The sequence below is a fragment of the Elgaria multicarinata genome, chromosome 3 (assembly GCF_023053635.1).
Source record: "Elgaria multicarinata webbii isolate HBS135686 ecotype San Diego chromosome 3, rElgMul1.1.pri, whole genome shotgun sequence".
NCBI lineage: Eukaryota > Metazoa > Chordata > Lepidosauria > Squamata > Anguidae > Elgaria > Elgaria multicarinata.
In genome coordinates this window covers 146245557-146270430 of record NC_086173.1, presented here as the reverse complement: position 1 = coordinate 146270430, position 24874 = coordinate 146245557, and the positions used below count along the sequence as shown (strand labels likewise).

At 44.1% G+C, this 24874-nt stretch overlaps 3 protein-coding genes across 3 annotated transcripts in view; 2 read left to right on the top strand and 1 right to left on the bottom strand.

Annotated features, from left to right (window-relative positions):
- POLR1H (RNA polymerase I subunit H) overlaps positions 1 to 24874 on the bottom strand; it is a 64158-nt gene that overhangs the window by 26030 nt on the left and 13254 nt on the right. The window lies entirely within an intron of this gene.
- LOC134396874 (putative olfactory receptor 2B8) lies at positions 1279 to 5435 on the top strand. The gene is made up of 2 exons (XM_063123476.1): positions 1279 to 1288; positions 4516 to 5435. Exons 1-2 carry the CDS (start codon positions 1279 to 1281, stop codon positions 5433 to 5435), a joined length of 930 nt encoding a protein of 309 aa, XP_062979546.1.
- On the top strand, positions 12579 to 13523 carry LOC134395500 (olfactory receptor 2G3-like). Its single transcript, XM_063121664.1, has one exon. The coding sequence runs from the start codon at positions 12579 to 12581 to the stop codon at positions 13521 to 13523; it is 945 nt and encodes a 314-aa protein (XP_062977734.1).

Here is a 24874-nt window from a genome sequence, read left to right as displayed (position 1 = left end):
AGCCCCCAAAGAGGCACAACTATGGACCACTCCCTGGGACAGATGCGTCAAAGACACTCTTAGCTGCTGTGCAAAACTAACCTGGAGAAAGCAAAGCTGCCTCTCACAAGACAGAAGTGAGGCCAAGAACGACGTGTCTCGAGAAAGGAAGGGGTTATAAATGATAGAATTAATATAACCAGAGAAAAGAGATCAAGTCTCTAATATACATTTTTCAACCCACCCAAACAAGCACTTTTCTTGATACACAGGTAAGTAATTTGTTATTCTTGTTATTTCCCTGTCCTGTCCCACCCCCCACCCCCCAAAGTTTCATATCATCACAGTTTTGGGAGATGTCTTTAGAAATGTACAGGGCAAGAGTAGCTAGGGAAGAGGTGAAGTATTGCCCTTCAAGATCCCCCCCCCCCATGTGAAGTTCCTTTTCTTTTAAGAATAAATAGCTATTGTGATTCTATTTGATACTATGAAGTTAGGTCATTTGTCACCTTATTTTTTCCAAATAAAAGAGAATAAAACCCAGATATTTGACTCTCTTCATCATTTCTTTTAGTTCTTTCTTTTTGTACTCTGTCAGGTCTACGTTCCTTCTGAGATTTGGCAACCAGAACAGTTTTCAAAATATGTGGCATATTGGATAATCTCGCTATTTCCTTCTTCCCCATGGCTGTACTAGGGCCTCAGTCACCTTCACCTTCGCTATGCAGGTGTAGCAATATTTCACAGTCAGGAGGGGTAAAATGTCCACTAATGAAATATGTATTGAATATACAATAAATAGAAGATGGCTCAACCAATACAAAATATTTTTGCTTCTTTAAAAACTATTTTAAAGTGTTTGATTCTGTTTTTATTTTATTTTATTTTATCTTGTACACTGCTCTAGAATTTTCAATGGGGAGTGGTATATAAATAGTAGAAAGAAAGAAAGAAAGAAAGAAAGAAAGAAAGAAAGAAAGAAAGAAAGAAAGAATATACAATGCTTCAAGACACATTAAAATTATCATAGGAAATCCATTAGCTAGATTATATTGTACAATCAACGTCTTATACTCTACCTGTTGAGCACCTGTTTGAGTACTTTGCCTACAATCTAAACAAGTTATAAAGGTTTCTGCATCTAATCATCTTCCAGAAACATTAGGGTATACAATTGTTGTTCTGGGAATTGATCAAAAGTGATAAGTTTAATTTAATTTTCTGGGACTGTTCCAGCAGCCAGATTTGAAATGAGGTCAAGGGTGAGCTGCAGAGTTGGAGTCAACATATTTTTCATAAATGCTCCTTAGTTTAAGGTGAGAGAAAGTATTTAAGAAAAGCACATTATATTTAACATTTTATTCTTGACTTGTTTTAGGGCAAGTTACTGCTAAAGTCCTCCTATATATGGAAAAGTGTTTTGCCCCAGTGTATATCGCTTTGCCCTTATGCTGAACTTCATCTGCTAGTTTAGATGGTGTGGTACCCTTTGGAAGTATTTCAAATACCCTTTGGGAGTATTTAGAATCTGCCTGTGATTTTTACTGTTCTGAATAATTCATAGTTATCAAGAACAAACCGGACAGTCTCACTGTTCACTGTTCACCTGACTGCTGCAGATGTTAAGTTGTCCCACTCCCACTACAGATCTTCAGGAGACCCACCTACCGTTGTGAAAAGCATTCTTTTATTTCCTGTTCTCTACTCAGAATCCATCAGAAAATAAGTTTGAATGCCCTTACAATTTCTTATGGTCCTTTTAGAAGGGATTTTGTCCAACATGTCTTCATGCTGAGTTCGTTCAAATGACGCACTGCAGCATTTTCTGGGTTATTTAATCCACAAGGAGCCACAGCATCTGCAAGTCCCAGGTTGCATATGCGAGCCACACTCAGAGGTTGTTGTGTCATGTGAACCCAGCAAGTGTGGGTTATGCAAGGGTTAAACAACACTCACATAACCCATGGTCTCTTCTAGGGTTATGCAATGGTTGATTAACACCCTCACATAATATCCCATGCTTGCCAGGTTCACACGAGCAGGAGTTGAATATGCAAAATGGGGGCTGCACACACCACAGCCTCACTATGGCTTAAATAACCCAGGGTAGGCTGTCGTATTGTGCAAACTGAACCATTGTTTGGATGGCAACCCCTGATTGGTTGCTGTAAGCTGGACAGAGGACAGGGTTGTGTTACTTAACTTCTCTGATACTGCATTAATTCACCCCAAATGGAGGGAGCTTTTATCCTTTACTTTGCTGATATGATGAAGCTCTCTCTCCCCCTCCTCTCCCCCAATTTCACCCATTTGAGCAAACTGTCAGGGAACCAGCAGATTGTATGAGCCCCTGTTGTATGATAAGAGAGTCTTGGATATGCCTGAGGGTTGTCTTTCCAAACTTTGCTTGAGTGAACAAATGAAGAAAGGAGTCTGGGGCAATTCATGTCAGGAGCTGTTAGTTTCTAAAAATTGACCACATTATACCACTATGTCTGGAGGCAAAAATTAGTTGAAAGATTGGATATATGGGCTGGATAATCATCGGGATTTAGAGATTAGCAAATTCTCCAGGTTTTATCAATGGTACTGTTTGATAAATGAATCATTAAAAAAAGGCCTAGCATCTACATTTTCCAACCATGCCTACAGCACTCTTGGGATGGCTAGAGGATATCTCACATTGTTTATTGTTTAGCCCTTTATATCAATAATAATAATAATAATAATAATAATACGTATTTCTTCGATTCTAAGACACACTTTTCCCCCTAAATAAACAGCTCTAAAAATGGAGTGCGTCTTAGAATCGATGGCGTCTTAGAATCGAAGAAATACGGTAATAATCGCCTCTAACCCTTCCACGCACAGCAACATACATTCGCAAGAGAGATAAAAGGAAGAAAAAAGGGGAGCGGCTTAATCCTTAGCCCCTGCCTCAGGGCAATCACAGCAAGCAAGCAAAGATTTGTTGGTGTGGGTTTAATAGGGCGACCATATGAAAAGGAGGACAGGGTTCCTGTATCTTTAACAGTTGTACTGAAAAGGGAATTTCAGCAGGTGTCATTTGTATATATGGGGAACCTGGTGAAATTCCCTCTTCATCACACCAGGTAAAGCTGCAGATGCCCTGCCCTCTTTTAAATCTGGTCACTCTAGTATATCTCCTGCAGCTTTAACTGTTGTGTAGAAGAGGGAATTTCACCAGGTTCTCCATATATACAAATGACACCTGCTGAAATTCCCTTTTCTATGCAACTGTTAAAGATACAGGAGCCCTGTCCTCCTTTTCATATGGTCACCCTAGGGTTTAAGGACACACTACTTCCCACGTCCTGTGGAGAAAACGGGTGGTGGTGGTGGTGGTGGGGAGACAGCAGCAGCAGCAGCAGCAGCAGCAACCATCTACTGCCCTTTGTGCCCTGCCTGCTCTGTCTCGCCTGCGAATTGCTGTTGCACTGACCTTCCTGGCGCGAGGCCCCAGCCAAATGGGCAGGGCGCGAACCCTCCCGCAACCCAGAATTGGAGAGAGAGATCGGATGGGATCGCAAAACAAAACACACACACACACAAATCCTGTCTAGGTAGAAATAGCGGAGGAGGCCACCTGCCGAGGAGCTGCTCTCGCCTCTTTCCAAGAGAGGGGGCGGCAGAGGGTCTCGAGCACGTGATTGCTCTGCGCTCCAGCCGCTCCCCACCCCCACCCCCACCCCGCGCGCAATCGCGCAGGGGCGGGCTCGGCGCTTTGGGGAGAGATTAGCGCGGGAAATTGGGCTGTATGTTACCATCCTTTTTCTGTAAGGCTAGAGTAAGAAAGTGGCTGTGAGGAATGCTTAAGGAGGAAGCCAGTTATGTTGGTAAAGTGTGTGTCTTTGTTCGTATTTCTTCTTTTCCAAGATGCACTTTTTACCCTAAATAAACAGCTCTAAAAATGGAGTGCGTCTTAGAATTGATGGCGTCTTAGAATCGAAGAAATACGGTAATAATAATAATAATACTTTATTTCTTACCCGCCTCTCCGATTGGATCAAGGCGGGGAACAGCAATCATAAAATACATAAAATACTGATTAAAAACATAGCATACCTTTTAGCATAACATCCTAAAGGCATCCTAAAAGTATCCTAAAATTCTACTGAATAGGCCTGCCGTAAGAGATCACTAGGGAGAAGTTCTTGGGGCAGATTTCAGCATCTTTGCAGAGCAAATGTGAAAATGTATTGGTTACTGCCACACTGTGATCCGTATGTTACATATAAAACAACATGGTTTGCAAAGGCAGTGGAACACATTCATGCAGTCACTCTGAACACTATCACGGTCGACTGACAATCTTGACATATTGTGTTAGTACATGCTGTTTTTAGTTATGTTATTTGTAAACACTAGTCATATAAAATAACACGTTTGATTGACTGACAGACTGACTGACACTTTTGTTTCCAGGTCAGCTTTTTACAGCAGCTTCTATTAAATGTTGGTCAACTGCTATCCATTATTTTTTATAGACAATGTCCAGAGAAGTATCATGGGAAGAAGGTAACCAGAGCTATCAAGGAGAATTCATCTTATTGGGAGTAGCTGACCGCCCACGCTTGGAGATGGCGCTCTTTGCCATTATCCTGATATGCTACACGATGACCCTTCTGGGCAACACAACCATCATTGTGGTGTCATGGTTGGATCCAAATCTCCACGCCCCCATGTATTTCTTCCTCAGCATCCTCTCCTTCCTTGATCTCTGTTACACCACCAGCCTTGGCCCACATATGCTGGTGAACTTCTGGAGAAAAAGCAAGACTATCACCTACGGTGGCTGCGTAGTTGAATTGTACATCTCTCTTGGTTTGGGTTCTACGGAGTGTATTCTGTTAGCTGCCATGGCCTACGATCGCTATGCTGCGGTCTGCCAGCCATTGCACTACACTGCCATTATGAGCCATTCCAAATGCATCAAAATGGCTGCTGTCTCCTGGATCACTGGCTTCAGCAACTCACTTGTGCAGACGGTGATGACCCTCAGCCTCCCACGGTGTGGGCAGAACCAGATAGACCATTTCTTCTGTGAGGTGCCAGCCATGATCAAACTGGCCTGCGTTGACACGTCACTCAATGAAGCTGAACTCCTTGCTTCTTCTGTGGTGATCCTTCTATTACCTCTGTGCCTCATCACAGTTTCTTATGGCTACATTGTAGCTGCCGTGCTGAGGATTCGCTCGGCTGAGAGCAGGCTGAAGGCCTTCAACACCTGTGCCTCCCACTTGATTGTGGTGTCGCTCTTCTATGGCACAGCCATTTTCATTTACCTCCAGCCCCCATCCAACTACTCCCGTGACCGAGGAAAGATGATTTCCCTTTTCTATACATTTGTCACCACCATGCTTAATCCATTGATCTATACTCTGAGGAACAAAGAGGTACACAAAGCCTTAAGAAGAGCAGTGAAAAAGAACTGAGCTCCCATCTGCTCTCGGCAGATCAGCAGTAACGAACTCTGTGACACTTTTCAGTGTACAAAATGTTTTAACCCCTTTCTCTTTTATATCATACTCACAATAATCTAATGGGTTAGTTAGGGTTGAAATGAAATTATTTAAGCAGGAGGTCTAATGGAAGAGCAGGAATTTGACTTGGGACTTACGCAAGCAAACCTAATCATCCCAATAGTACAATCTGTTGTTTTTGTTCTTCTTGTTGTTTCTTTCATTATCTCACCCTTACAAAGGTCCTACAATTTTCTAAGCATTGTACAGATACTGGCCCCATTCAGAAGACCCCTTAAACCATGGCTTTAACCATGGTGGATAAGCCAGAAAGCTGGGCTGTGTTCAGAAGACACCTTAAACCTCGGCTTTAAACGTGGTGAATAAAGCAAAAGGCCTTATTCACTGTGGTTAAAGCCATGGTTTAAGGCGTCTTCTGAAAGGGCCCACTGAAAAATAAGGCCCTGCTCACAATCTAATAGACTCAATAATATAAAGGGGGAAAGGGATGGGGAGGGAAGAAGAAAGAAGGCATTGGACGAGGAGCTCCGCTGGCCAATGGATGTGGCCAGGTTGCTTGACCTCAGTTCTGATAGGTGCTCTTTCTGGTAAGAAAGGGCAGAGCAATCTCCCTTCAGCTGCTGCTTCTCTGGCTGACACATGGGGCCAGACTGGTCTCCATCTTTCCATGATTTTCTTTCTGGGAGGCAGGAGATACAGCCTCCTAGAGTCATTGGTACCCTGGCTGAATTGAGCTGCCCTTCAACTCTAGAGTGACCATATGAAAAGGAGGACAGGGCTCCTGTATCTTTAACAGTTGCATAGAAAAGGGAATTCCAGCAGGTGCCATTCGTATATATGGAGAACCTGGTGAAATTCCCTTTTCTTCACCACAGTTAAAGTGCAGGAGCTATACTAGAGTGACCAGATTTAAAAGAGGGCAGGGCACCTGCAGCTTTAACTGTTGTGATGAAGAGGAGATTTCACCACATTCTCCATATATACAAATGACACCTGCTGAAATTCCCTTTTCAATACAAGTGTTAAAGATACAGGAGCCCTGTCCTCCTTTTCATAGGGCCACCCTAGATTCAACTCTCCTGTCCTCATGTTCTAGAATGAGCTTCCCTTCCATCCTTCACTCCCAGTGCTCCAACTGTTATCATCACTACACGCCAAAATAACCATGCATTTGATTCAGACTGAGAGTCAGGAATCATGCCCTCCCCCCATCCATGAGCTCTGAAATACTTCTCATCCTCTCACCCACTATATATATCTGTGATATTTATATACCATAAAATTCCTAAGTGGTTCAATATAAATATTACAATACAATATGAAAAACACATCACTAAAAGAAATTACAATAAAAGCAATAAAAGAGGGAGCAGCATGATTAATTTAATTACAACCCAAGGAAAGCCTGGGTGACCAAGTGTGTTTTCAGGAGGCATTTGAAAGATGCCTCATTTTCTGCCTCCCAAACTGCATGAGGGAGGGTTTTCCAAAGGTGGGTGCCAGTACCGAGAAGGCACATCATAGATTTTTTAAATTAATTTTATTTTAGAAATAACAAATAAGAACAGTTCCCTGACAATGGGACCTTAATAGGCTGTTACAAAAGCCATGGTTAATACAATTTGGGGGGGGGGGAGAAAAACAAAAATTAATTAATGTGCTGTATGATCTTCATTTAGTTGTTATAATGTCCAAATGCTTAAAGCGGGCGTATACTGTTGTAAATCTGGTTGTGATGTCTGTTGAATAAATCTCCACCATATGGCATAAAATGCTAATGCTTCTGTCTTTTCTTGAATCAAAAGCAAATCCTGAGTTATTTTTTCTGATATTGCCACAGATAATATATTCTGATACTATGCAGGTAAATTCAAATTATCCATTTTTTCCACTGTTGTGTGATTGTCTGGCAAGCGGCAAATAACAAGAATGATAGCAAATCTTTACATTTAATACTTCCATTAGATCCTTTATATACTGACAATAAAAGTAGTTCTGGTTCATATACAATCATTTCTCTGATAATAGTCTATGTACCAATGTCCAGAATCCCAGTATATGTGAACAGGTCCACCATAAATGAAAATATGTGCCTTTTTCCCCACAGCCTTTCCAAAAAGGCACTTTTTTCCATTTATGGTGGACCCATGGCCTATGGGTGGTAGGAACTGGGGACCGGGCCTTTTGATTGTGGCATCCCAAATCTGGAACAGCCTCCTAGGAATGGTGAGCTCAACCCCACCACTGCTTGCTTTTACACAAGTGGTAAAGATGGTTTTATTCTGGGGAAGGGGTGGGTATGTGATGTGGTGGGGCTTTAATTAAAAACAGCTGGTGATCCTTCTGCTATTGATGCTGGTTTTTAAATGCTAATAGGTTCAGTTGAATTGACCGGTCCATTCCAGAATGGCATCCAGTCTAATCAATATAACCTCAAAAGAAAAAGGGATGGTGGATGGAAAAAGATAAGCAGAGATACATATTACACATCGGGGTTGGTGCTGCTGAAAATGGCAGTCTTGTACCATGCTTCTCCTCCTCCTACATAATTTGAAATGAAACTTTCAGAGTCCTGGGGACATCCACATCCCTCCCAGCAACCAGCAGCAACTAATTATGTGGTGCCAGGTCAGGAAACGTAGAACATGATGACATCAAGACATAGGTAAATGTGTGGATGGTGTGTGGACAGTGTCATTAAATGCTTTAGACTCTAGATAGCACTGGGCTTAGTTTTATCTGGGTAGAGTCAGCAGTTTCCTGTTGCGGTCTCTCCATGTTTGAGAGAAATAATAAAGTTCTTGTCCAGCTACCTTATTGGTGTGTTCTGTAAGCCTTCCACAAGAATCACCCCCTTTCTGTAATTTATAGATTTTTAAGATCTCTATGCAGTTTTTTCACAAAGCCTCACAACAACCTTTCGAGCACTTTAGGTTGAAAGAAATACTCATGCGGCCAACTGGATACTGTCCTGCTTGTGGTGGTACAAAGAGCTTCATCCCACGTACCCATTTCCCTGGAATTATCCCCATAGCATAAAGCTGTTGTTGTTAGCTAAATCACACCCTGGGCGGCGGCGCTCCTAAGATCCTTTGCATACCAAGAAAAGGGTTTAAAGGGGGGAAATGTAAAAAAAATCATTTAAAAAATCAACGGATAACCCAATCTGATTCAAATTTGGTATGCTGAAAGCCCTCCTTAATATCTATTACTGTGCTAATTTTGATGTCTTTATCTTTAAAACTTACGCAGATGTAAGCATTTGTTTAATTTGCAGTTTAAAAATATCAAATCCTACTCCTGCGCCCCCAGTGGCCGCTCAAAGAACAACAAAAGATTCGCTCTTAAAGGGGTACAAAATACGACGCTTCTTTTGGCTAAGAAGCATAATTAAAGCAGGATGCACGGGAGTGCTTCACAGTAAAAGCAGATTATAAACTGGAAAACTTCAGAGTCCTTTGCACAGAATTCGCAGTGATTGCACAGTATAACGCTGGTGTGATGAAGCTTAAAGACAGAGCTCCAAGGAATTAAGTCAGGGTCAGTACCAAAGGTAAGGTCAGTAACAGCTCAAATACAGGGAGCTCCAGAGAAGAGCTGGGCTTATTAGGGAAATACAAGGCAGATACCAGGCAGCTGGAGAACAGACATTGCTCCAGCGCTCTGGGCCTAGAACTGAAGGCTTTTAAACCTGAGTCTCCAAGGCCTCACCCACAGCACAGCTTGCAGGGCACCTGAGGAGTGGTCTGCTCATGAGCACACCCTTGCTCATTGGTGTACCTTTACTGATGAGGAGTCCTTATTCCTCAGGCAGGCATTTCTTAAGGAAAACAGGGCTTCTGTATCTTAACACTCACCAAGCTCCCTTGGATGCTGGTGGCTCTGATTTCAGTGGCGCTGAGAACAGGTCAGAACCAGCCAGCACTTTCAAGGAGCTGTCGAAGGTGCTGAACCCATGTTGGAGCTAGGGTTGTGCACCGTGGATAGCTCCTTTGGAGTTCTGGCTCGTTTTGACTGAAACCCGGAATGGATTCGATGCCCCACTGAAATTGGAATCACCAGCCTCTACTGGCCTTCCTCCTCTAATCTTTTTCCTTTCTTAATTAACACATTTTCTTACTGGCAGCTGGCATCACTTGTAAGCAAGGAGAGGGCCTCCACTGCTGCCACTTTGATTTCCCATTAATGCCTATGAGCTCCATAACAGGGCTCAGAGACAGTCTCCGGAAATGAAGGTGGCTGCAGACCTGTGCTTTCCTCTTGGATGCACCCGGTCACCAAGAACAAGATGGAGACAAAGAAAAAGATGGCTGAAAACTGTGTGTTCAAAGGAGTTATTATTAACTGTCTTGTGGCTGAGACCCCACCTCTGCCTTGTACATGGCCGTTTTGGCAGGTTACTTGCCCTTTGTGGCTAGTCATGGCTCTCATGGCAGGCAGCCATTTTGTGGTGGTGCTCATGACAGTTCCTCCAATTGCCCCAAACAGGCCCCAAACAACTAGCTTGCCCTGGGGTTAGAGCTTACCCTTTACATCACAATAGCTTTCCATATAGCCATTTGCTGCACTCAAATAACCAGTGACCAATAAAACAGTAACTTCTTCTAGCAACTTTTAAAGTTGCCTCATTATTTCCTGTTTTCGAGATTGGAGCTGCACCCCCGCCCCTCCTGTCCTCCTCCTGTTTCTTTCTTCTACAAGGCTAAGTATTCCCTTCCTTCCGTCCCTTCTGTGATGCAATTCACCTCCTCCCGGGGATATCTTGCAGGGGAGAAGGGGCCGTTGGGGCTTCATTACCCATGGCTGCAGTAAACAAAGTAAGGTGTAGTTTGCCCCTAATCATTCAGTCTGAGCTTTGGTTCCCTGGAGCTCTGCCACGTGGCACATCGTTAGAGACAAGACCAGTGAGTGACAGCTTCCTTGTCCAGGATGGCACTCGTAAAAACAGCTCCCCTGCCCCCTCCCTCCACACATGGCACCTTTTAGGTTAAAGAAATGTTAACTAGGGTCTCCATGAAGGCAGAGCCCACAATGCTGAGCCAGAATAGCTGAGAACCTGGGCTGAATTAGACAGACGAACCAAGGTAAGAGAGGTGGGGTGAGGAGAGGTTCACCTTCTTCTCCCTTTTCCTTCATCTTTGATGCTGACCACTCTGTAGCTGTCTGTCTGACACTCTATATTCCTGTCTCCATCTGTCTCCTGTTTGCTTTCCCTGCTATTATCCTCTCCTCTTGCAACACTCTGAATTTGCTCTCTGTCTTTTGTTAGCATAATTTTGCTTTTAACATTCTGCGTGAAACATAGACATGTGTTAGGCGTGTAATTCAGTCATATTCTTTGTGAATTCCATTAGTATCTCTCCTTTTTCTCTACCCAGCATTTATCATTACGCCACCCAGAGAACTTTATGTTATGGGGAAGCATACAAAAGTTGTTAGTATCATTTGAATCCATCATTTTCTCTCCCACTGGGCCCTTTAGCTAGCTTTCCCTTTCCCACCATTCCACCACCCCGTCCATCTCTTTTCATCTATACCTTTCGACAGCTATCTGCTTCTCTTTCTTTGGCTGTTGGTCTCATGTGGTTCCCCCTCTTTTTCTAAGGAATCTCTCTTCCCACCACCACCACCACCACCACCACCACCATCATCATCATCATCATCATGACAATAGCCACAGGTGACAGGTACAAGTTGTAGCTTTCATCTTTAGAAGGAGCATCTAAACAGGAACTTTTTTCATTAGTGATTGAAGACATTAAGAAAGAGGACTAAGCCAGGGTAAGATGTTCCATAGTCTGGGTGCAACTACGGAGAAGCCTCAGTCCAAGTAATCATATCTCAAACGGAGGTGGGATGTACAACTGGGCTTCCTCTAAGACAGAAACATAATGATCCTTCGTTATAGTTGTTCTAAATAACCTCTAAGCTTCCTCGCTCTTTTATTTTCCTATCTTAAGATCTTAGCATTGTATTTTATCATCATTCTCAAGACAAGCTTCTTCTTTTATTAGAATCTATGCCCTCCAACATAAAATGTGGCACAGGGTGTGTCCCACTAGAATTCTGTATCCAAGCTGGCTTCTGATATAGGCTGCTTCCAGACAGGGGCCCCTCAAAGTAGCAATCAGAAGGCATTGCACAGTTGTTCTGTCTTGTCTCTCTTTAACAGATTTCCTGTGTTAGTTATCAGCATATCTATTAGAGAATAAGGCCACAGCTAGACCTAAGGTTTATCCTGGGATCATCCAGGGTTCGCCCCTGCCTGAGCACTGGATCCCCTGTGTGTCACCTAGATGAACAGGTTTGACCCCTGGCCGATCCAGGGATAAACCTTAGGTCTAGCTATGGCCTAAGACTCACTAAAAGCAATACGGTTTATTTCTGGGGCCTAATCTACACCAAGCAGGATATTACACTATGAAAGAAGCATATAAAAGGCAGGAGCCACACTACTGCTTCATAGCGGTATTGAAGTGCACTGACAACTGTTGGGGCTCATTGACACATACCGCTTTCATGCCACTTTTATAGTGCTATATCCTGCTTGGTGTAGATTAGGCCTTAGTAAACATGTATCAGATTGCGCTGCAACATGGCTATTTTCAATGTTGATCCCTGTGGATGTGTTCCTGTACTCTTGTGGCCGTTCTCAATCCCTTCAATAGAGTTCTGGTAGAAAGGCTTGTCAGAAAAGCTGAAGAATTTCAAGGGGCGGTGTGTTGGTTTACTCTACCCACATATTCCTGTAGCAAGGTATGAACAGGATCTCCACTCTTGTGAATATTAGCATGTTCCCTTCCGAGGTGAATAATTTCTGGTTCATATTCATACCCAATAGATCCAACAGCACTTTTGGTAAAGAAAGCAGTTCCAATTTAAAAAAAATGTAATAATAAATAAATAACTGAAGCCTGGACCAAGATTTTCAGGGCTTCGACTGAAGTTGCAGTCCAGGTATGGAAGTCATTGCATGGTCTGAACAGATCACAATGACATCACTGTTTCTTCCATGTCACCTGTTTCCACTAGCTTCCATTTTGTAGCCATATTTTGCTATTCATTATTTTTGGTGTTTTTTGGGGTTTATAGAAAATGTACAGAGAAACATCATGCGAAGAAAGTAATCAAAGCTACCAAGGAGAATTCATCTTATTGGGAGTAGCAGACCGCCCACGCTTGGAGATGGTGCTCTTTGCCATTATTCTGATATGCTACATGATGAACCTGGTGGGCAACACAACCATCATTGTTGTGTTGCTGCTGGATCCCCATCTCCACACCCCCATGTATTTCTTCCTCAGCAACCTCTCCTTCATTGACCTTTGTTTTAGTACCAGTTATGGCCCTCAGATGCTGGTGAACTTCTGGAGAACAAGCAAGACCATCACCTATAGTGCCTGTTTGGTCCAGCTGTACACCGCTCATGCATTGGGCTCTACAGAATGTATTCTGTTGGCTATCATGGCCTACGATCGCTATGCTGCAGTGTGCCATCCTTTGCATTACACAACTATTATGAACCACTCCCTCTGCATTAAAATGGCTGCTTTCTCCTGGTTTAGTGGCTTCAGCAATTCACTAGTGCATACAATGATGACCCTTAGGCTTCCGCTGTGTGGCCAGAACAAAATAGACCATTTCTTCTGTGATGTGCCAGCCTTCCTCAAATTGGCCTGCGTTGACACCTCACTCAATGAAGCTGTACTCTTTTCTGCCAGTGTGGTGTTCCTTCTAGTACCACTGGGCCTGATCGCAGTTTCTTACGGCTACATTGCAGCTGCCGTGCTGAGGATCCGCTCAGCTGAGGGTAGGCGGAAAGCCTTCAACACCTGTGCCTCCCACTTGGTTGTGGTGTCGCTCTTCTATGGCACCATCATTTTCAGTTACCTCCAGCCCCCGTCCAACTACTCCCGAGACCAAAGCAAGATGATTTCCCTTTTCTATGCATTTGTCACCACCATGCTTAATCCACTGATCTACACTCTGAAGAACAAAGAGGTACACAAAGCAATGAGAAGAGCAGTCAAGAAGAACTGAGCCCCACAGCCCCCATCTTCTCTTGGCGGAGTAGCAACATCTTTTAACAAAACCTCCTCATTAATAACTTACGGCACTTTTCACACTACAATATGTCTTCTTTCACACTACAATATGCAGAACAAAAAGGATGATGCTTTTTGTTCTGCATCATCCTCACAATAGTCCAATGAATTACGTTAGGTTGGTATGATGATTGACTGGATGGCTTCCAGGAAGTATCACAGCTAAACATGTTAATTGTAATGTGTTGTTCTATCATCGGACAATTTTTTAAACAAATTACGGCCACTGCTGAAGTCTATTCTGAAGAAGAGTATTCTACTGCACAAAGCGTTATACCCAAATTAACAAATTAATCTTTAAAGTACCATAAGAGTCTGTTGCTTTTCCATGTAGTTTTCTTACCTCCCCCTTCCCCACTTCTAAACTTACAATAACCTTTTGGACACTCAAAGCCAGCACTAGTGATTTGTTCCACAGGTGAACAGCTTGCAATCCTTGCATACAGCCATGTTGCATTTGGCCTACTGCTGCACGGCACTGAAACTGCCTTGGTTGCTCTGTCCAGGTGACAGACAGGGGGAGTGCTACCCTGTTGATCTTATAGAATTATAGAATCATAGAATAGTAGAGTTGGAAGGGGCCTAAGGCCATCGAGTCCAACTCCCTTGCCTGGAGTACTTGGGGTCAGCTTCAGCTGATCTACCTGCTATGACCCTTCCTGGACAGGGACAACCTAGCCACAGTAGTCCATGCGCTGGTAACTTCCCAACTAGACTACTGCGATGCACTCTACGTGGGGCTGCCCTTGAAGATGACTCGAAAGTTGCAGCTAGTGCAAAATGCAGCACCGGAACATCCTATAAAGCTCATAACACCAGCCTTAAAAGAATTGCATTGGGTGCCTATATGCTTCCAGTCAGAATTCAAGGTGTTGGCAATGACATTGGGTTGGGACCTTGGTACTTGAGGGAGTACCTGTCCGAAATTTGAAATCTGATGGAGGAGCCCTCTTCTGTGTCCCACCAACATGAGACATACATTAGGGTGGGACATGGGAGAGGGCTTTCTTTGTGGTGGCACCCCGGTTGTAGAATATTATCCTCTTAGAGGCCCAACTGGCGCCGGCACTGGCTTCATTTCGGTGCCAGGTTAAAACATGGCTTTTTATCAAAGCCTTTGAGAGCTAAATTCTCCATGTTTACACATAGTTTTAATTTTTTTTATTGCTTTTTAAAAAAATTCTACTTGTTTTAATTAATTTATTTATTTATTTATTACATTTTTATACCGCCTAATAGCTGAAGCTCTCTGGGTGGTTCACAAAAAAATTGTTAATGATTTAATACATTTTTAGCTGTGTAAATTATTATTTTTATATTGTTCTGAATTTGTCTGTACACCGTCCTGAGATCCCAATAATAGGGCAGGATAGAAATGTTTTAATAAATAAATAAATAAATGGGAGGATGTGTAGACTTGGATAATAATGTGAGACAGGAGCTATAAGAGGAATAGAGCAGAGTATTTCTCATCCCACCCAACCTCCCCCCACCTCTCTCAGCCACACAGAGTGAAACATGAGAACAAAGTTGGAGGTCTAGTAGCTCCATTCTTCCATAATAATTTTGGAATGATAGGCCGGTAATGGTGCAGTTATTGCCACAAATCCAGATAGCTATTCAGATCTCAGCTGGTGGAGGTGAAATGGACCACCTAACTCAATCCTATCCCTGCCTGGAACTTGCATGTCACCTCCAGTTAAGAACAAGAACATCAGAAGTGCCCTGCTGGATCGGACCAAGGGTCCATCTAGTCCAGCACTCTGTTCACACAGTGGCCAACCAGCTGTTTGGCCAGGGACCAACAAGACAGGACATGGTACAACAGCACCCTCCCACCCATGTTCCCCAGCAACTGGTGCACACAGGCTTACTGCCTCAGATACTGGACATAGCACATAACCATCAGGGCTAATAGCCATTGATTGCCTTCTCCAGGAATTTATCCAACCCCCTTTTAAAGCCATCCAAATTGGTGCCCATCACTATATCTTGTGGTAGTGAATCCCATAGTTTAACTCTGCGCTGTGTGAAGAAGTCCTTCCTTTTATTTGTCCTGAATCTCCCACCAATCAGCTTCATGGGATGACCCCGGGTTCTTTTTTGGTTTCCAAAATATGGTCACCCTATGAACTATGATATAATGTTATTTTATGGATGCTCCTTTAAATGCCTGCTGGAAATTTTGCAGAAAGTGTTTAACCAAAAGACTGGGTGGCCGGGGGATGTCAGATTGCTTAAATGAAGTGATTATATATGTAGTACCTGAGACTTACCATGAAATCATTCCATAATAGGTATATATGGCTTAGATACATACTTCTGATACCCCACACTGCTTCACCCAGCAGCATGTACATGAATAAATGAAATTAAGGACATCATTTTCATTTAAAATATTAGGAAGAGTGAGGACCCTCCTTGCCAAAATGTCATTTAAATATAGATAACACAAAGGGAGCAAAGGCACAGTGGAAGGGCGGGGGGAAAAACAAATTGATTAAACCTAGGTGTGGTATGGTGGACTGGTCCTTGACAAGGTCCAACAAAGCTACGTAAGTAGGTTAATAGTTGCAGCAACCAAAAAAGCAACTAACTTACTCTCTCAAAGCCTGAAAACCAACTGAGGGCCAGATCACCCACACAAGCTCCATCCTTTCCTTGAAGAATGGAAGGTTTAAAGGGTTAGGCCTCTCATCCTCCATTTTGACAAGTCCCTTTAGGCATATGGGTGGGTTGCTATGGGGACACAGGTCCCTAGTGTAGAGGTGATGTAAAAACTAGAATGTCCATTTCCCCCTGACACGCATACACACAAGCACACCTGGGGAGGGTACAGAGATGCACAGGGCAGAGAAGAGGAAGTAGTCAGATGCCCTAGTGGAGTCTCCATTTACCCCCATGTAAGCAGCATGTAGGTGACTTCCAAGCCCCTTTCTTGCCAGACGATATTGTTTAAGCTAATCCTGCTGAATCCACACTGCTGATTAACTGCCAGGACAACACCATAGGTCAGTTTCAAATGAAACTGACCAATCAAACCCAGCCAAGTCCTTAGGACTGCCCCCTAGCCACATCACCAATAGGAGAAGGGCTACAGGTGCAAAGCACACCTGGGAAAGCATATGGCGATGGCAGCTGAGTAATTTCAGCTGCAATTCCCCTTTCTGACCACTGCATGGAAGTACATAAGCTATTGTCCTGCCCCAGCCCAGCGTGACTCTGAATTAGCAGTGTGAGCGAGAAGAGTGACCTTATTCTCGAGAATAAACGTTTGGAGCCCAATGCCTTGCCTGTGATCTTTCATGAGTGTCTCAATATTGGATTTGGGCACACTTGGATTTGGCATAATTTATGCAACAGAGGGAGACGGTTCTTTACGAGGGCAGGAGGAACCAGGTTGCTTGTATGGATTCCCTAGGTCCTGACTTGGAGGTCTCGGTCTCGGTCTCGGTCTCAAGAGCCTCTGATCTGCTGGGTTTGGGCAGTGGCTGAAGCCTGGCCATGTTGCTAGGACCTGGGTTATCATCTGGTGCTACCAGAGAGAGATGGATCAGATTGGACCCTCTTTAGCTCAATATGAAAAGATCCTTGCTCACAGTTATGTGCATGTAGCCTGTTGCTGCATGCAAGGACCTGAGGATTGGGGTGGTCAACTCCCTTCTTCACAAATCACTTTGTGATGATGGGGCCATAAGAGTGCAGCCTCTCCTCAAGTGTAGAAGGCTGGTGTGGAAGGAAAGAATCACTCATCTCAGGATCCTTTCCCTCCCTGGAACTTCACCCTCCCACACTAAGATGGCCACTTACAGATTCCCCCCAAAAAGGATGTTCATGACCCCAAAAAAGAGGACCAATTTGCATAACATATTGTATGGGTACATGTGACAATTTAAAGATAAGTAATATGATTTAAATAGAAATACAATACATGTCACCATGACTAGGTGACCTGTGTGCCTGCTGAGTCAACTATCCAGGTACAAACTGTGGATTGGCAATTTCAAAGCGTCTGCTACTCTCCCTACTTATTGTTCTTTAAACTGAATTTGGATTGGACAGATCTTCAAATAGAGGACTCCTTCAAATAGAGGATGGTCCTCTGTAAAACAGGACACAGCCCCCCTTTCCCACACATGTACTCCGAGTGCCCTGAGTCCTACAAAGGGTGGCCACCCCTCACAGTTTGAGAACCACAGTTGCCTCCTCTAACTGCTGCCTTTCCAATGGCAGGCAAAGACCTCACTGGTCAAGCAGGCCTTTGGGATGTTGAGTTCGTCTGCTGGGTTGAGTGCTGTTTTATTCTGAAATGTGTGTGTGTTTTATCTGTGTTTTTAATCCATTTGTTTTATTAGCATTATTTTTTTGCCATTTTTTTTTATCAATTTGTATGTTTTTTTTAAAAAAAGTTCCCATAATTGCTAGCCACCATTTGTGCCATTTTCTTGGCAGAAAGGCAGGCTCTGAGTCAAATAAATAAATACTTCCATATGGAGAAGTTGGTACAGCTGAAGCCACCAGATATTGATGCAATAAACATCTAAATTGTGCAGATTTCTCCACCAAGAAGACATTGACTTATGGTTCGATGGACTCAGTTTTTGTTTTGTTTTGAAGGATTTCTAATCAAGAATTATATACGGGTTCCAGATTGCGGTCTTAAATCTCCTCAGATGTTGGCAATTATTTGCATTTTGCCACTAGGTGGCAGTAGCCACCTGGCAGAAATGCCCAGAATCCACATGGTGGGGAATACTACCTTTCAAATAAAGGCCATCTTCATTAATTATATGCAATCTTATGCATAACTACTCAGAAATAAGTCCCATCTGATTTGTTCCCAGTTATGTTTGTGGAAGATTGTAAGCTTAATCGATTAAACCATCTTATGCAAGTGTCTAGGACAAAATCTTACCCTGGATGCACTTTTTGTCGCAGCATTTACACAGAAGTTGATCCACAATGTAATCCTTGCAGGACGTTGCCACCCAATTTTCAGCCACTTGCCACTTCTTTCCGTAAACACAAAGGGACCTGGGACGTAAAACATCCAAAGAAGCCTACTGATTTTTGCAGTTTGGGATGGTTCCCCACCCAATGTAATGTATTGGGGAAGAAAACTTACTATAGCCATTTTCAATCATAACTGATCCAGCAACGCAGATTTAAGTGCTTCCAATTCAGAGAGAACCCACAGTGTCAACAGCCACTATCTGCAGGCTTGCCTATTGTTGGGCTCTTCCTGCCAGTAACTATGCTTTAGGAGAGACATTTTAACTAGGGTGACCATATGACCGGATTTGTCCGGGTTTTGATGGCAAATCCGGGAGGGGGGAGGAGAAATCCGGATTTTTTTTCAAAGAGCAGCTCTAATGGGAATTAACAAACATGCTTATAACTCTGTCATTTTTTAAGATAAAGACATGAAACTTGGCACAATGGTAGCTCTTAGGAAGGGCTTTAGTCATACCATATTTGAAACAGATCCGTTCATCCATTGATTTTTTAGGATTTTTTTAAAAAATGAGGTTTTAAAATTATTATTTTTAAACTTTATTTTAAAGATAAAGAGCTGAAATTTGGCACCATGATAGCTTGTAGGTAGAGCTTTAGCCATACCAAATTTGAAACAGATCTGGGGCCAGTAGCAAACCCTGTTAACAACAACAGCAGCTTGCAATGAGTGAAGATAGAGTCAGAAAAGATATTTGAGGGAAGGGGAGAATGTAACACACAGAGTATAGCAAAAGCTTCAAAGTACAGCAAAACCTACAAAAGTAGGAGTGAGTGAAGTTAATTTCGGATACATTGAATCTCTCACGTTCTTTATTTCAGTGATTTTAAGATGTTATGTAGAACAGATTTGTCTTACATGTGTGCTGTAAAATCAGACATGTGACCAAGGCTATGTTCGGGTGGGCACGCCCCCTGGGTAATGGACACAGACCCTTGGGGGCAACCATGTTGTCCTCCTTTTTGGTTTCCAAAATATGGTCACCGTATTTTAACCTTTTAGAAAAGAGCAGGGAAACAAAACACCCAGTGGTTGGGGGACAGGGGGTGCGGCCAGAGGAAAGGGTGGGGCCAACTGGGGACCCAGGAAGGCCAGACAGGGCCTCTGGGCCTGATGTTCTGCGCTCCAGCTCTAAGTATATCCCAGCTGAATAGCTCTGTGCAGAGTAACCGACCAACACACCATATCCCTCTGCCCTTCCTCCTATATTGTTCCTTTGATCTAAATCGTCCAGCTCCTGAAGCTGCTATGAACCCCTCTGAGGAAGACATTCTAGCACCTGGAACTACAGGGAAGGTAATTTAAATTGAGGAAACAGTGCACTAGGAAACGGTAAGCCCCTTATGTTGTTTCTCCATTAAATTAGCAGCCATGTGGGGAGAGGACGATTTTAAGTAAGAGAAAATTTTAGAATTTCTGTAAACTGCCCAGAGAGCTCTGGCTATGGGGGCAGTACATAAGTGTAATAAATAAATAAAATAAAAGATGTTGGGAGCCACAGTGGCGGGTCTCCTGATTCCTGACTGGGACAACTTTGTCTATAGAGGCACTTGAATTGGTTTGAAGCGAAGTCCCCACTGGAAGCCGTCATTACAACCCATCATTCCTCATTAATTGTTATGTTCTGGCACGGCGGGCCTCATTAGCATCCCTCTTCTGGGGAAAGCACTGGGAGAGAGCTCTGGTTCTCATTAATGCTGCTCGTTATGTAAAACTCCTGTGATGAGTCCCAAGGCGAGATGCAGAAAGTGACAAAGTTACTGAGTGGTTTTAGCGAAGTTTTAATGAGTAGCAGGAATCCAAAGAGAATCCCAAGAAAACCACCAGCCAGGGCCGGTGCTACCATAGAGGCCACTCAGGCAGCCGCCTAGAGCGCCAAGCTAAGAGGGGCGCTGGGGACAGCGCAGCACTCACGCACGTTGGCTGTGAGCTGGCCCGGCCCGAGGATTCAGCTGGGCCTGGGTGGGTGAGATGGCGCCCCGCGCCCGCCCAGCCGAAGCGAAGCCAGGGATGCTGGGGTGGGGGTGGAGCAGCTCCACGTTCGGACTTCCAGAACGTGCCTGGAAGAGAGAGAGAGAGAGAGTGAATGTATGGGTGAATGGTGTGCATGGGGTCTTTGAGTGAATGCATGTGTTCATGCGTGTGTTTGTTTGGAGTGTGTGATGCTGTGTGTGTGTGTGTGCGTGCGTGCGCGCGCGTGTGAGTTGGGGGGGATGATTTGGAGATGATATTCCTATTTAAATAATGCATTTTAGACCCATAGATGTTCCTTTCCAATTTGTTTGCTATAATTGGCATGACATATTTCTTGCACTTTAAAATAAATTTAGTAGTTTCAAGTTTTGTGCTTCTTATTTTTTCCAGGAAACATGCGTTCTTAAAAATCAAAGTTGGCATTTTGTGTGTGTGTGTGTGTGTGAAAGTAGCTCTCCTTGCCTAGGGCGCAAAATAGTCTGGCACCGGCCCTGCCACCAGTACCACCACCAAGAACAAAACCCTTCTGCCTTTAACTACTGCAGAATGGGCAGAGAATGAACCGCATGGAGACTGGAAGCTTCATCACGCCAGCGCTGTACTGTGCAATCACTGCGAATTGCGTGCAAAGGACTCTGAAGTTTTCCAGTTTATAATCTGCTTTGACTGTGAAGTACTCCCATGCATCCCGCTTTAATTGTGCTTCATATATAAATGAACCAACCTCTTTAACTACCTCTTTAGAAGTGAATATTTTGTTGTTCTCTGAGCCGCCACTGGGGGCACAGGAGAATGATTTGATATGTTTAAAGAAAAGTTAAACAAATGCTTACATCTGCGTAAGTTTTAAAGATAAAAACATCAAAATTGGCACAGTAATAGGTGTTAAGGTGGGCTTTCAGCATACCAAATTTGATATTTTATGATTTTTTACATTTCTCCCCCTTAAACCCTTTCCTGGTATGCAAAGGATCTTAGGAGCGTTGCAGCCCGGGGTGTGATTTAGCTAACAACAACAACAACAGCTTTATGCTATGGGGATAATTTGAGGGAAACGGGTACGTGGGATGAAGCCTGCAGTGACGGGGGGGTGGGGGGAAACCTCGCCAGATGAATTGATGCTAATTTTGCAGCCTGTAAAAGCTTGGGCTAACCATGTATTTATTTATTTATTGCACTTATATACCACCCCCATAGCCAGGGCTCTCTGGGCGGTTTACAGAAATTCTAAAATTAAGATAAAAACGAGTATACAAAATTTAAAATTCTAAAACACAGAACATACACACATAAAGCATTAAAAACCGTTAAAAAACTAAACATGCGGGTGATTAAGATGTGCCGCCATATGCCTGGGCAAAGAGGAAAGTCTTAACCTGGTGCCAGAAAGATAGCAGCGTTGGTGCCAGGCGAGCCTCGTCAGGGAGATCATTCCACAGTCTGGGGGCCACCACCGAAAAGGCCCTGTCCCTTGTTGCCACACTCCGAGCCTCTCTTGGAGTAGGCACCCGGAGGAGGACCTTAGATGTTGAACGTAGCGACCAGGTATATTCACGTCGGGAGAGGCATTCCGTCAGGTATTGTGGTCCCAAGCCGTGTAAGGCTTTATAGGTCAAAACCAGCACCTTGAATTGGGCTCGGAAACATAGAGGCAGCCAGTGCAAGCGGACCAGAGCAGGTGTTATATGGTCGGACCTTCTGGTTCCCGAAATCAATCTGGCCGCTGCATTTTGCACGAGCTGCAGCTTCCGAACCATCTTCAAAGGCAGCCCTACGTAGAGCGCATTGCAGTAATCTAACTTGGAGGTTACCAGAGCATGGACAACTGAAGCCGGGTTATCCCTGTCTAGATTGGGGCGTAGCTGGGCCACCAACCGGAGTTGGTAGAAGGCACTACAACAAGAGGAAAGATCCACCTATCATTTAGCACAGGGGAAGCAACAGAGAAGAGGAGAAAAATGGAAGCAAGGTGTAAACGGGGAAATTCTGCATTAATTTCAGTGACTCATATTAAGGCTTGGTTACAACAGGGTAAGGGTGGGGAACCTATTCCAATCCAATCTGGGACAGGTCTCGAGGGCCACATTCCAACTGTGGGCGGTGCCAAAGGCAAAGTGGGCAGGCCCAAAATGTGATTCTTACCTATTTTGAGCCCGCTCAGAAGCAGGCAGAACTGAACACCTGCTGTCTCTGGATGTCTACTCAGAAGTAAGCAGGACTGAATCATTCAGCATCTTCAAATTAGGGATGTTGGAGAACTCCATTTGGGAGGGTGGAATTCGATGTGTTTTCCTAGGCTTCGCCCCCCGACTTTATTTCAATTCCCACTGCAGTGCCTGGCATGATCTGCAGCGAGTTGGTCCAGTTTTTAGATTTTCTGGGAATTTTGTGCATTTTGTTTTGGATGTTTCTCCAATTTGTGCACATTATGGCCAAAGTTGCACAAATTGCTTAAAAAATTGCACAAATTTCAGAACCTTCCCCCTACCAAAAAAATGTGCCCAAAAGTTCCCAGAGTTTGGAGAATGGCCCACAGCTTGGCTTGCAGATACAAAATGAGTTGTTCACGCTGTGGAACTCCGTGGAGCCCAAAAAGAAAGAAAAAAGAACTGGATTTCCCAGTGATAGGCATCCTTACTTCAAAATAGCATCCCAAATACCAGGCTTCTACATATCTACTAAAAAGTGTGAGCACAAGTGGCATGTCTACTCACAAGTAGGCAGAGCCAGATTACTAAGAAGTAAGCAGGACAAGCCTCAGAGGTAAACAGAATGAAATCACTCAGCAGCTTTCCTCCCCAGGCCCCTTTCCTTGGCAAGGGAAAGCTCTTATCTCCAATCAGCAGCTGATCGGAGATAAGAGCATTTCCCTGCTGGGAGAGGGGACAGACCTGGGCACAAAGCTGATGGATGGGGACATTTTGCTGGCCAGTTGCCTTCCATGCCTGCAGTAAGGTATGGGGACTAAAAGTTTGTGCCAAAGGCTTCAGAGAAATGGTGGCATCACACAGGTGTTCCGTTCCAAGCCTGATGGGCATCGAGGAGGAAAAAGCAACATCTTTTGAGGAAGCAGGAGTCATCTGGGTAGTGGATGGTGGTGAAGCTGGAGGAGCCAAGATCACGGACAGGGCTGTATCCTAATCATCTGGGGATGGGCTTTTGCATGTACACCTCTACATGTCTGAGTGCATGTAGAGATGGGGAGGAAGGGAAGCAGCCCTGTCGAGTACAGTCCCTAACCCCCGCCCTCCAAATATGAGAAATAGTGAGTTAGATACCTCCTCTTCCTTGCACTATGGCTGACATTATACGTACACTTCCACGACCTGGTTCCCTCCTGATGTTTTAGATTTCAACTCCCAGGATCCTGAGCCTGGCTGACCAGTATTCAGGGATGCTGGGAACTATAGTCCAAAACATCTGGAGGGCACTAGGTCGAGGAAGACTGCACAAGAGTGTTCTTTGTAGCTCTTCCAGACATGAAGCATGTTTGCTTAGCCCTAGATTATTATTTCCCCTCAGGGCTGTGTGTCCAAAGAATGCTAAACCACCCTCTGAGCATACAAGCACGCACGCACGCACGCACGCACGCACACACAGAAAGAGAAGACAGTTTCAATCTCTAGGAGCTTCTTTCTGCATATAGGACCTGGAAGCACCTGTGAGAGGTACAGGCAGCGACAGGTAAATACTTACTTCTCCATCCACTCTTGGACAAGCACTGAAAGCTTTATTCATTAATGTGCATTTTTTAGGTCAGAGATTCATTTTGCATCCATAAACCCAGCTCCCCCACCTTGCAGGGGCATGGTTGCAGGGGAGGATGCAACAGTCGGAGGGGCGTACTTAATTCTGCCCATGCTACAGCTTTTCTCCCAACCAGCCTGGACTCTACTGAGGCAAGAAATAACTTCGTGTGCGTGGAGGGGGCAGGGGCTGTAGGAAAACAGAGGCAGATGGAGGAGGGCAGGGAAGTCCTGCTACCTGCTATGACAGTCTTGCAAATCCTCCCTGCACCTGAATTTGTGTTATTCAACAGAGATGGTGTTAAGAACTTGTCTTTGCTGGTATACTGTATAGTTCTGGCCTAAATCGGCCAGCAGGATATGAATGATTAATAGTTCACTGGCTCTTTCTTGTGGCACTCCAAGGGGATGGGAGTCTGTAGATGGAGACTAATCGTAGTGTGTTCAGCATAATAGCAGAGAAGCCAACACTTAAGAACAACCAGGGGTTTTGTTTTGCTCCTTCAAAGCGTTGATTTCCCCCCCAAGAACCTGGGTGAAGAGCAAATAGCT

Bases quoted from the DNA above. Each gene is read 5' to 3' on its own strand.
- LOC134395500 (XM_063121664.1), top strand. From the start codon at position 12,579: ATGTACAGAGAAACATCATGCGAAGAAAGTAATCAAAGCTACCAAGGA.